This window comes from Danio rerio, chromosome 9 (genome assembly GCF_049306965.1).
Source record: "Danio rerio strain Tuebingen ecotype United States chromosome 9, GRCz12tu, whole genome shotgun sequence".
Taxonomy (NCBI): Eukaryota; Metazoa; Chordata; class Actinopteri; order Cypriniformes; family Danionidae; genus Danio; species Danio rerio.
Window position 1 is genome coordinate 42,428,778 of NC_133184.1, and position 13,824 is coordinate 42,442,601.

General features: G+C 34.1%; 1 protein-coding gene across 2 annotated transcripts in view; it reads right to left on the bottom strand.

Annotated features, from left to right (window-relative positions):
• abca12 (ATP-binding cassette, sub-family A (ABC1), member 12) overlaps positions 1–13,824 on the bottom strand; it is a 161,177-nt gene that overhangs the window by 14,721 nt on the left and 132,632 nt on the right. For both annotated transcript variants that reach the window (XM_073913004.1, XM_681540.10), the window contains 7 exons: positions 11,948–12,125; positions 9,895–10,010; positions 8,864–9,023; positions 6,418–6,671; positions 4,590–4,794; positions 1,723–1,832; positions 1,424–1,574 (listed from right to left, as the gene is read on the bottom strand). In XM_073913004.1, coding sequence (XP_073769105.1) covers positions 1,424–1,574; positions 1,723–1,832; positions 4,590–4,794; positions 6,418–6,671; positions 8,864–9,023; positions 9,895–10,010; positions 11,948–12,125 — 1,174 coding nt within the window. The remainder of the gene's footprint in view (positions 1–1,423; positions 1,575–1,722; positions 1,833–4,589; positions 4,795–6,417; positions 6,672–8,863; positions 9,024–9,894; positions 10,011–11,947; positions 12,126–13,824) is intronic.

Sequence of the window (13,824 nt, forward strand, 5' to 3'; positions counted from 1 at the left end):
ACTCTTCCTATATTAAATGTGAGATTAATCTAATGTGAGAACACATTGCATTATTTTGCACCTATAATAAGCCAACAGAAAGCCGGTTGATGCGTTTAGATGCTGAGTAAATTCTGTGCTAAGGGGCAGAATGTTTTCTGAGACGATATGTTAAAGCTTAGGTTATTCACTTCGAACCCTGACTAACAAGTTAACAAGATATGATTGTCCAATAGGGATGAAACAATTAATCTGACTCACGATTCGATATGATTACAGTACTAATCTCACGATTTACAATTTAGTCATGATTTTTTAACAAAATTATTTGAAACAAATTTAAGGTGATGAGCCCTTTCATTTTTTTCCTAAATGCTGCACATTTGTTGCAAAATATATTTTCTGCCATGACTAAATTGCCCTTAAAAAATACAATAATACAAGCTAAAGAAGACTCATTAATATAAACAAACTAAAATGATGACTGTGCTAGGATTTTAAATTTTTAAAAGAAACGTCAGAAGATCTATGATCCAGGGGACGGACCACTGGCATAAAACACTGATTATAAAATGACTAATTATATAGTAGGATAGAGACAGGAGTTGAACATGATTATGAAGGTGAATAATTAATATTACTCGTATAATTAATTTGTTTAGGTATCAGTGCGATACACTTAAGAAGAGATAATCGTGAACATTTTTAAATATTCAATAATAAAAATAAGCAAATTATTAAAATATGAATAAACTCATTCAAAAAGGAGAGGTTAAATAATCTAATACCAGCTTTTGTAACAGAACAACTTTCTTTTTCATTCTGAAAAAACATCTTAACCAATTCAAATATCCATAAACCACTAGAACAATTGCCATCCCACATAAATGTACTAAAATTTAGCTCATCTGTAGGATGTAATGAAGATGACAACTGCCACAGTCACACCGTCATTAAATTACACATTTGTTTGTTGTGAATTTGCGCCCTCTAGGGGAGAAATGACATATTGTGAAAGAGAAAGCACTCCCTGTCTGTTTTGCTAATTTTACAAAAACATATTGCTTTGTTGTAATTAATAATATATACAAATAAAAATAGACCCTTTACAGTTTTCAAATCTGTGCTTGTCTTATCAATACGTTAAATAATGACAGCATTTTATGACTTAATCTGCTAATACGTGTCTCTGTGTTCGTCGACCCCAGGGAGTTAACTTAGTTTAAACGTCAAATATTCCTTAGATGGTGAAGCTGCATTTCATCAGCTATCAGTGTCATATAATACTTCATAAATTAGGAACTAAAAATCAAAAGAAAATATAAACAAAACCCTAATCATAGCTATCATTTCCACAGAATACATGCACTTTCTGTAGGTCACTTTGATAAGAAAATGACCTTTGCCAAAAACGAGCGAGAGGATGATGTAGTTGTGACCTTACCTGGCTAATGTCCCTCTTGGAGATGCCCCTGATGCGGGCGTAAAAATAGAGATGTTCCTCCCCAGTCAGAAGGTCATCCAGTGCGTCCACCTGAGGGCAGTAACCAATGTTTATGCCCTCTCTCCTGCAGTCTATGATGTCAACCATCCTCCTGAGGACACAGGCCAGAGAGATTTATGAACAGGCAATGAAAACCAACACAAATGTCTAGTAAATAGCTGGGAGTGCATTAGAAAAAGACGATGCAAACAGTTAAAGTAACAGATGTCGTTTTTAAAGGGGGAAGGAAAAAAAGGTACCCGTCAATGTCACGGATCTTGGCCGAGCCGCCAGAAGGGCTGATGTCTCCCGTCAGCATCTTAAAGGTAGTGGTCTTTCCTGCACCATTGACTCCAAGCAATCCAAAGCACTGAAGAAACATAATTCACATTCAATGTGTAACTGTCATTGATTATTCTTACACTATCATAAATCTTATATAAAAAAAACAAACATTCGGAGGTAAAAAATAATGAAGCAGGGCATATTTGCCAAGTGCTTTAAAAGGGAATGTTTGGAAATATATAGCTGAGTTCCCTTGTGATGATTGTATACACGACATGCGCATTTCTCAACAAACATCCACATTCTGTTTGAAACGTTATTGATTTGGTCGTTTCATATTTAATGTTTGTACAAAACTTTTTCCTGCTTATATAAAGTTTGAAGTGCTAAAGCCTTTTCATGCCAAGGATGATAACTATAATGGTTAAGTTCATTGGAATCAGTTTGTGAAGAATTTTTTCCAGGTTTTGAACAATACAAATTGACCAATGATGCAATTATCTTTACACTAGTCTATAGTTATTAATGATTTACAGTAAGGGCTGCATGTTATTGGAAAAATTCAATATTAAAATAAGTTTTGCGATATGAATAGTAACACACGATAGTTTGAATAGCTCTATTGACGATTCTCAGAAGTAAAGTCTGGATCGCATACGCAGCCGGCTTGAAGTGTGATATGCACAACATTATAGCAGCATTTTTTATGATACTATATAACAATAATTCTTATTTTAAAGTTACTGTGATGGTTGGGTTTGGGGTCAGGTGGGGGTAGGCGTTAAAAAATATAATTTAGTGGGTAATTTAATAGATAGCATAATTAATACTCGGTACAACTACTGTTTTTACATTACAGTGATGATTGGGTTTAAGTTTAGGGTAGGGGTAGACGTTAATAAAATCCAATAAATGGGAAATTTAATAAATAATATAAATAATTCTTGTTAACTTCCAGCCACAACTGTATCTGATCTAGCAACAACCATTTTCTGGGGAGTCTAACAGTAGTCAGGTACAGAAATTGAATAATCACATTGCAAAAAAACGTGTTTCTTATTTTGCTTTGTCTCCTTTCCGGTCCAAATATCTAATAATTCTTAGATCAAGTAAAAAAGTTGTTTTGTTTTCAACTTCAGAAGTAAAAATTTGTCTAAATTAAGAGCTTTTTTTCTTAAAACATGCTAAATAATCTGCCAGTGGGGTAAGTAAGATTATCCTGTTTTTGCCTTGAAATGTAAATATTTAGACTAGAAACTAGACAAAAATTCCAATTAAGATTTTTTTAAATCAAATAAAGTCAGCAAATCATATATGTTATATATATTCTGTATAAATAAAGTAATTAAATACAATTCTCTGCCTCCTGGGGTCCATTCTTCATACCTCGCTTAAATGGTCTAAGATGATTTGGCAGATCCTGGATCTTGGATCTAAACTGATCTCTGGCTAATTTGGTTCTTCAAACAAGTTCACGAATCGGATTAAAATGTCTGGATGAATTGATCTGAGATCCTTGCGTGTGTTATTAAGAAGTGATCTTTCGATCCTTGAAATCATGATCAGCAAGGCAACGATTTTCTGACGGGACAGCAGCGTAATGACATCATCTGATTAATATTCAATTATCCATGTAAGCGAAATTACATAAAACTTGTAGTAAACGATGTTAAATATGATACGCAAAAACTTTCCACCTTTGTTGTGAGCTGCATACTGTACTCTTTCATTTGTCTAGAGAATTTAGCAATTTATTTAGTTTTACATTCAGAGCAAATTTTCCTGTTTATAGTAGCCAAGGCCTATTCACGATTGCAAAGAAAATATCTGTTTGCACACATACAAAAGAAATACAATATAAAATAATTCACAGACTCCATATCTCCCCTAACCACAGACATTTATTTAACCCTTCTAATTTGCCTATGTGTTCGAAATGTAAAACTGATGTAGGTACTTTAACGCATTGTATGTGGTCATGTAACAGACTGCAAAGGTTTTGGTCTTTGGTGCTGGGGGAAATGGAAAAGATCTTTAACATGCTGTTGCATTTTGACCCAGTTTCATTGATTTTGGGTATACCTAATGGACGCATTTTTTCATCAGCTAATAAGAAATTGCATAACACATTAACCTTTGCCGCCATAAAAATATTTTACTTGGATTAGTGCTAAATCTCCATCATGTAAAGGTTGGCAGAAGATAATTTTTGAGTTAATTCCCGTGGAACATCCTACCCATGTTTAACACAAAAAAAAACTGTAAAAAATTTTAGAGTCCATATTTGGATTATTTGGAATCTATTGTAGTTTTGCCCTATCACGATTAAAGGAATACTGTAACTGTATTATTATTTGAAAAATAGGCAATGTTTTAGCCCTTTTTCTGATCTGTTTTATTTGGGGTAGTCCTGTTTTATATATAATCAGAGCTTTTTTTCTTTTCCTTTTTTATTTTTTTTTCGCCATTGATTTGTTTGATATTTTTCTTTTGAAGATGTTTTGTTATGTCTGTATTAATGTGAAAACCCAATAAACATAATTATAAAAAAATAGGGTTAGAAAATGTTATATATTTCAAAGGAAAAACAATAGAAATAAACAGATATTGGAATAAAGTAAGTAAATGATCATATGATTAAAATGAACTACAACACAACATCCACTTTTCAGATCAAATAAAACCCAATGCGCCAAATCATATTCATGTTGATTATAAGAAATAGATCTAATTAGGAAAATAAAATAGGCTGCAAATTCCATTTCATGTTGACTCTAGACTGGAATATTGATTTTCATGTAAACACTCTCATAATGAATATTAATATGCAAATAGCACAGACCTCGCCAGCTGGGATGCCCACAGACAGACTCTTCACCGCCTGTACCCTCTTGCTGAAGTTTTGGTACACCTTAGTCAGGTGATTAACCTGCAGAATATCAGAGCTTGCATCTCCACGGCCCACACGCAGACGTTCATCCAGCACATCTTCATCTTCATTAGGACTATAACTCTGAACAGCATTCCTCTTCCAGCAGAATAACCGCCTGTGAAGAACACACCAACGCACCAAAAATGAAAGATATAATATATAATTTTATACATTAGTAGTCAAGCATTTAGCAGATGCTTTTATCTAAAGCCACTTATATTGCATTAAGATTACATAGTGTATCACTTCATGCATTTCCATAAAGATTTCAACACTTAATCCTGGCATTTGGAGCTATTTAAACCATATACATTCACCGGCCACTTTATTAGGTACACGTGTCCAACTGCTCATTACCGCAAATTTCTAATCAGCAAATCACATAACAGCAACTCAATGCATTTAGGCATATAGACATGTTCAAGACGATATGCTGCAGTTCAAATCGAGCGTCAGAATGAGTGGAGATTTAATGTTTGCTTGGTCGATTTTGTAAAAACTGAGCGGTTCACTAGCAAGAAAATGGATCTGCAATTAGCCAATGTTATTCCTCATTACTGCAAACAGGTAAGAGGGCTAATTTTGATACATGCCATGACTATCCATAATAATTGTTTTTATTTTTATGTAAACAATAAATATATTTAACATTTTTATCCTTAGGGCAAAGCAGTGGCGCAGTAGGTAGTGCTGTCGCCTCACAACAAGAAGGTCGCTGGGATGCTGGTTCGAGCCTGTGCTCAGTTGGCATTTCTGTGTGGAGTTTGCATGTTCTTCCTACGTTCGTGTGGGTTTCCTACGGGTGCTCCGGTTTCCCCCACAGTCCAAAGACATGCGGTACAGGTGAATTGGGTAGGCTAAATTGTCCGTAGTGTATGAGTGTGCATGTAAATGTGTGTGTGGATGTTTCCCAGAGATGGGTTGTGGCTGGAAGGGCATCCGCTGCGTAAAAACTTGCTGGATAAGTTGGTGGTTCATTCCACTGTGGCGACCCTGGATTAATAAAGCGACTCAGCTGACAAGAAAATGAATGAAATGAATGAATTTTTATCCTTCAATTTCTCCTATTTAAAGATTTTTGTGTTGCTGCACATCTCTGTTTGTGTAATACGCAATGTGTATCTGGGGGTTTTAGACCTGCCTAGAGGTGTAAATCACCAACACAGACTTTAAATAACAACAAAAACTGCACTGTTTACTTTAGACCAGCTTGTAATTGGTCAATGTGGGATCTATTTCAGTTGCCTCAAAACAACAATGCGTGTTACTGCGCGTTTTTCCTTGCTAATGCACTACTTTTCTATTGTTTTTCTATGTAAACACGTGCTTGACAGACATCTGTGTCCATTGTGCTCGCATCTCGTGTCTTTTATAGAGCCTTGCACGTGAGCGCCACATTTTTTTTCCATTGCAAGTTTCTGTTTACAGGCACTCAGTGTCCAGATACCCTCCTGCTTTATGCTGTGCTTTTTTTTCAAACCATTACAAAGCATTGAGTCTTGCATTTTTTTGTAAGCAAAGACGCTTTCAGTGTGAATAAGCCCTAACACACCTCCTATTCATGCCCGCACACCCAAGGGCACTCAAACAGGCGCAAATGCGTTCGCTATTTAAACAACATGGCACAGGATGTGAAAATGATACCTGCACCAGACTGAAACTGGCAAATAATACTTGTCGTACACGGCTCTGCATTGAGTGTATAATAAGGCTCATAGTGTCAGAGCCTCAGGTATACCTGACTTTGCGAAGGAGTGTCTTGTTAAGCAGCAGGCGGAGCGTGAAGCAGATGAAGCCCTGCAGGAACATGGAAATGAACATCCAGCCCAGAACATCCATGCTGAAGGGGTTCTTGTAGGCATCCACTCCAAAACCGCTCAAGATCTGCACCTGCATGTCAACCCGTGCCAGCTCCATCAACCCATTGCCAAAGCTGAACTGAGGGAAGACTAGAAATATGTTGCTCATGGTTTGGTAGATATTCTGGATGCTCTGAAATGAAGAGTGAGATCCAGGTTAGAGAAGAAAGGACAATCTGCAAAGCTATTCTATTTTGATAGGGTTATTTGTTTGGTGAAAACTTATATTATATTCTTATTTTATATTATAGTCACATGTTGAACTAGAGATTAAAAGATTGTGGTGAGTACTTTTTAGCAATAGTGCATAAAACTGATGATAATTATATGAAATGTATAGATTTATGGTAACCATTAATGAATAACAAACTTTTTAAGCACCAAAATCAGCATATTCCAATGATCTTGGAATAATGTGATGCAGAAAAATTGATTATTGATTCATTTTCCTTTAGCTCAGTCCCTGATTTAACAACGGACTAAGGATGCTGCAAATTAAAGCTTTGTCATTATAAGGATACAATTGTTTCTAAAACATAAAAATGAACAATATATTTTAAAACTGTAATAATATATTTTTATCAAACCTTGGCGATCATAAGAAACATCAAGAAAAAAAAAACTATTAAAATATTTAATTCCCCAAAAAAGCAAGAAGATATAAGCATTAACTCTCTGTTTACATGTTGGTAAGCAGTTTATAACTGCAGATACAAGTGCTCTACTCTTTACTTATAAGCACATATATAATGTGATTTTATTTTTATATTTTGTTATTTATTATTTTTTCATTACTAAATTAAGTATTGCATCATTTACAAACCAGTTATTTGAGAGACGTTGCTGTTTTTTAAAGATTAATCAAAATGCGTTAGGAAATGATTAATAAACTATTCAAATTAACATATGCATTTCTTATTATTCAAGCATATACTAATAGTAATATGTTAATAAATGCTTTATTAATTTAACGTCATGCAGTTTTGTGACCTAATCTAAAGCGAGGAGAATGTATGCTTTATAAATTCATCAAAAATAACAATTAAAGGCTCAACTATTAGTATATGCCTGAATAATAATATATAAATGTTGATTTTAATATGTATTAATCATTTACTAACTCATTCTGAATGAACTTAAATACCCCAACCACTCTTAAATATAAATTATTTTTAAATAATGCCATACTTAATTTAGTCATGAAGAATTTATCAGTAACAAAGTATGAAAGAATAATTATTAAGCATATTTTAAATTAAATAAACTCCTTAGTAATGTTTATTAATGTAGAGTTAATGCTTAACAAATAATAAATTCACTGTTTGCTAATGCTTAATAGATAATTCATAGTGTGTAGTAAATATAAAGTGCTACACCATTCACTCTTGTGTATTACTCCACCAACATACAGCAACAAGCAGAGGACACTCTACAGTTTGATAAAAATTGCTGCTGTTGGACAACATAAAACATAACAACAAAAAAAACATAATGTACTTTTAAGGCTTTTTTAGCTGAAAATGCAGTTGTTTAGATTGCAACAATGCAGTTTATTTATAAGGATTTTTAAAAATATTTATAATTTCCAGGGCATCAGATTGAATGCATCGGCCACATTAGCCTGTCTGAGCAGACCAAAGAAAGTAATGGTTGATGTTTCGCCACAAGATGGCGACAGAGGCCGCATAAAAAGTCCTTAGGGGAGAGAAACAGCATTTTCTCACCATAAACTTCAAACTACAGCAGAGCAAATTTGTATAAATCAGGTAAGTGACATTCTAAGCTGATCTCCCTCTTCAGTATTTTGCATTGATGTATTATACCAAAGAAACTGGTAGTGTTTGCTTTGCTCTGTCTTTTTCAGGGTTAATTATTGTGATATCCCGATCACAATAACAGCAACAGACAAATCCTGAGAAATCTCTGTAGACTGATGACATTTCATGCCGTTCAGCCTTAAAATATTAAAATGTGTGTGTAAAATCACCTTTTTTGTCATCACTGTAGATATTATGCTAGAGAATCATTTAAATAGTAGCTCTAAAGTGATGTTGTTGAATTAGTAATGGCTTCTGCTGTTCTGACGTCAGCTGCAGATGTGAATGAACGGCGGAAGAAAGTAGTTCCTCATACAAAAGAATTCTGAGACTCTCTCGTGTTTGATCTTTGTTTATATACAGGATTATGCCCTCATTCTGTTGTATAAATGCAATATCACACTCGTAGCAGTGCGATGTGGCTGTATACCATCACTAGTGGGACACTGAGGCACTCAGCCAGGTGCCTATATACTGTACATGATCGTCTCTCTGACTCATTGCTCACCTGGTCATTCTGGTTGAGCTGACCGAGGAAGTATATGATGGATGTGGAAATGATGGTGTTGACACTGATGAAGAGATTGATGCAAACATAACCAATGAAAGCCATCTCTGTATCTTTGAACATCGCGGATAGAAGGTACATCCAAGGGAAGGTGGAAAATCTAAAAAAAGAGACATAAAAAAACCTATAAAATCAGTCAATTTTAGGTTGCATGCATCAAAAAGACAAAAGAACTATAGTAAGACTTCCGCTCTGAGTTTAGCAAAGCGAGAGCGAGAGAGAGAGAATATATTCCACAGTTGAGCTAAGAGGCCAGAAGATAAATGAGTTCATCTATTTCCTCTTGGTGAAGCATTCTCTCGCCTCTTCAGCTTTACAGAATGATCTGCTTTTTTATTCATTACTCTTGGTGATTGGGGTGGCGGGGTCAAGGAAGAGGATGTGTTTAAACTCAGGGTGTACTATGTGTGTGTGTGTGTGCATGTACCCATTTGCCGGCCTGTGTGCGCCTATTGTTAGTGGTGGAAAGTCCACATCGCTCAGCTAAACAAAAGCAATTAAGCAGGTTGAAGGGAAAGTGGTCGGATGGCTGTGATGTGTGGTTATTTATGGGAAGAGAGCCGGTGAGCTCACAGGCAGGATGAATGCAGGCCAGACTGCTGACTTCACACAATGAAGGGCCTCCCAAGCAGCCTGGAGCTCTGAAGCCTAAAGTCTGACTGTGAGTGGCCTCACTGCTCTCCACAATGCAATTAACTGGGTGACGGAGTGTGTGAAATCGCTTCTTCAGAGCTCAGGCCTTGCAGGAAAGCTTCAAGGGGCTCTCCTCTTCCTAGCAAAGAGCCTGTGTTTACCTGAAAGGTGGCGCATTAACTAAAATGTCCTCTTTGCCAACGTGTAGCGTTTGCTGAATAATACATTCATGAAGCCCTAATGCCTTGAGGAGCTGTCAGCACGGAGATGTTCTAATGAAACGTCTGTCTTGTGACAGGAAAATCTCTGGTGATAGAGGGACTTTAATGCATGCTGACCCAAATAGCACCAGTAGGAGTGTGACCGCGGCAAGGTTCTGTCTCTCTGTGAAGGCTGGGAGCTGAAATGCTGCGACCATCACCACCGACAGCACCACTGGAATCATGTATAGAGCCTGCAATGCAGAAAAGCACACATTGTAAATATAAACAGTCTTGCATGGAATATGTTTTATCATTAAAGTTGACACTAAATAAAAGTTGCGAACACGTTTTTTCTTCTCCATTGTGATGTGAAATGACTTCTCAAACAAGAAAATATGTTAAAAAAAAAGTCTTATTTTTGCCCGTTAATTATTTGTGTATCTCATGTGATTAGTTGTGAATTAAACTTATGAGCAAAACTGGAATACTGCATATAACATTTGCAAATTGAGCACAGTTTCCATCCAATAAATTAAATAAAACTATATTTTCACTTGCTGATAAACTGCCGGAAACATCAAAAAGAATAATTAAATTTGCTGTGGTAAGAAATGCCAATTTGGACGTTTTATCTTAAATAATAAGTTAGTTGTGCTTCAGAAGACGAAGACGAAATGCAATGAACGCGCAATGACTTTTGAAGGCGCGAGACGCTCTTTGAGGAACTCAGGAAGTAATAATAATGACCCATTTTGATAACAGATTGACCAAATCAACATATCAGATGTTGTACAATGTAGTTGGTTCACTGGTTTGTCCATCCTCCAATTGGCCTAATTTTGGTTGTCACATGATCTGTTCAAGCAAAATCATGACTTTTTTAGATGCGCATGCTGGAATTTGTTCAGTGTTTAAACTACGTGTTTCAATCATAATTTATGCATATTATTTCTTAGTGGATTTATCCTACTCAGTGGTTTTCATGTACATTTTCAAAATTTATGTCCATCTTCCATTTACAATGTTTATGCAATACTCCAAAATAAAAAATAAATAAAATAGGTGGATGGAACAGCAATTTTGACAGGGTGTCCAACCCTCACATTGGAAAGTACATGAACATAAGGGAATAGAAGTTATTTGTATTAAAGTTTATGAAGGCATATGAATTCACATTTCAGTCATTTATAATGACTGTTTTATAGTGACTTCCCTATTTAATTAATTATAATTTGAATTATAATAATCTGAGCCATGTATAAAGTTAAAGTATGAATTATTAGAATTTCCCTAACCCACCTAGTTAACCTAATTAACCTAGTTAAGTCTTAAAATATCACTTTAAGTTGTATAGAAGTGTCTTAAAAACATCTAGTCAAATATTATTTACTGTCATCATGGCAAAGATAATATAATTCAGTTATTAGAAATGAGTTATTAAAACTATTATGTTTAGAAATGTGTTGAAAAAAATCTGCTCTCCGTTAAACATTAATTGGGGAAAAATAAACAGGGGGGCTAATAATTCTGACTGTGTATATATATATATATATATATATATATATATATATATATATATATATATATATATATATATATATATATATATATATATATATATATATATATATATATATATATATATATATATATATATATATATATATATATATTTTTTTTTTTTTTATTATTATTATTTTTTATTTATGGTCCCCTTTATTTTGTCGACTATAAGTAACTTTGTAACTACATGCCTACTGTACCAATACCTTTTGGGTACTAGCTGCAAAACACTAGCCAACAATTGTAAATATTATTTGGGTGAGATCACGTGAGGAACCTCTGGCTTGATGATCCTGTGTTATGTGATGTGCCATGATTGTCAAATGTTGTGGTGTGTGAATATCTGAGATTTGAGGAAGAAATCTGTGAAGATTGTCCTTAAGTGCCTGATGCAACCAGATTTCATCAGTTTGAATTTTTTTCAACTCAAGTTTATATGAGCTTAGCTTAACTCTAGAGATAGCTAATGTTTAAAGAAGATCAACAAAATAAAGTGAAACCCGAATGGTTTTGTTGTTACAACAGTATTTCATGTAGTTTGGATTGTTATTTGAACAGTTTCTTCTTGTTTATTTTAGATCACTTATCAGATATAAAAGGATACAATCTATTAATACTGAAGTACCATATCATAGAAGAAGTTGATGATCCAGTAAAAAGGTTCGCTGATGCCAGAGATTTGCTGTAGTCTCTTGGAGCCTGTGTGATGTTCCTGAACCTCATAGATGACAAAGCTAGCAGTCATGATGGAGTAGCCAGTGAGGACACAGAGCGCAACCAGGATGCTGACCAGACCGCCCACCCTTGAGAAACAACAGGACAGAGAATTAATAATTGAGCTCATGGATTTGAAGACCAGCAAAGAGATGGATATTTCACTACATACAGTATCTATGCTTACATCTTTGAAATTATACTATATTGCTTTCATGCTGAATGGATAAGTACATTGAGATCTTATATGTCAGCATCTCCTACCACTCAATCAGTGACACTCATCAAAACACTCAAAATAATTGGCGATTACACTCATAAAACAGGCAGTTATGTCTAAAGCGAACATAATCAGTTGAGAAAGAAAATGCATGTGTTTTATCCAGCCTGATCTCACAAGGAAACTTAAATATTTTACGTTTTGTCTGTTTAGTGGCTAATTCAAACAAATTTGCATGAGTTCAGTCTTACGAATATGTACGGTTTTAAAAAGTAGGCGTGTCACCCAACCCCACCCCTAACCCCAACCATCATTGGGTGATGAGCAAATCATACTAAATTGTACAAATTAGATCATTCGAATTCATACGAATTAGGCACTAAATCAAAAAGTTACGAATTGGCGTGAGATTGCGTTGGTTTTATCACTGTATTGGTATGTGTATTAGTTTTAAAGTGACAGCAGCCTTATGCATATCTGTCAAACAACAAAATGTTAATGTTAAACAACAAAAGACAAATAAGCGTTAGACCTACAGTACAAGAAGAACTGCTAAGAAGAACTATCTGAACTGTAATTAGGAATTGTAAAATTTAATTGGTTTTTCTATGCTTATTTTATTGAACACAAGTTAGGGAAAAAAGAACAACAACGACTGTTTAAAACTCTAAACTAAAATGACAATGTGATGTAAACTGAGATACTTGAACTACAGAAAGGGCACTTGCATTCAGTGTTGGGTGTAACGGGTTACAAACTAAATCATTACTGTAATTAAATTACTTTTACACTAATAAAGGGAGGTATTACTTTTTATTTTTAGCAAATTTAATTACAGTTACTTAAAATGTAATTGCCTCAAACACTGTATATAAGTTCTAAAGTTCAGGATAGAGCAGTTCAGAGGAGCAGAGTAATTGTATTTTTTGTCATACAAATATATTTTTATATAATATAAGAAGGTTACAAATCTCTCATTAAAATTCATATTTTTATAATAGGATTTTTTACTATATGATATTTGTCAATATACATTAGATTTGTCAGCACTAATACCAAATCCAGAGCTAATCTAACAAAATAATTTACGATAATGGTTCAAAAATTAGCCCAAATTTATGTTAAGAAAAATATGAAATAGTAAAAATGAAAAAAATTATACAATTTTGTTGAAATTTGTAGTTTGTCTTTTTTGTTTTTGCAATATTTTGCATGTATTTGCATATATTATCTTTCCATTTCTAAAGATGTTTTGTTACTAATATATTATTTTATAAATATATAATTAACAAATCTGTTTTGTTTAAATGCACCAATATATATATATATATATATATATATATATATATATATATATATATATATATATATATATATATATATATACCCATTTTCACTGAGAAATGGATAAAACATTCATTTTCAAATGGGGTATACTCAATTATTTTGAGCACTGTATATAGTATGTATGAAGCATGGTGTCATAACTTTGAAATGTTTCATGTTTTGATAAATATGATGTTTCACTTTTCTAAAGAATTACGTTTTTTTAACTTCTGGCTAAGAGA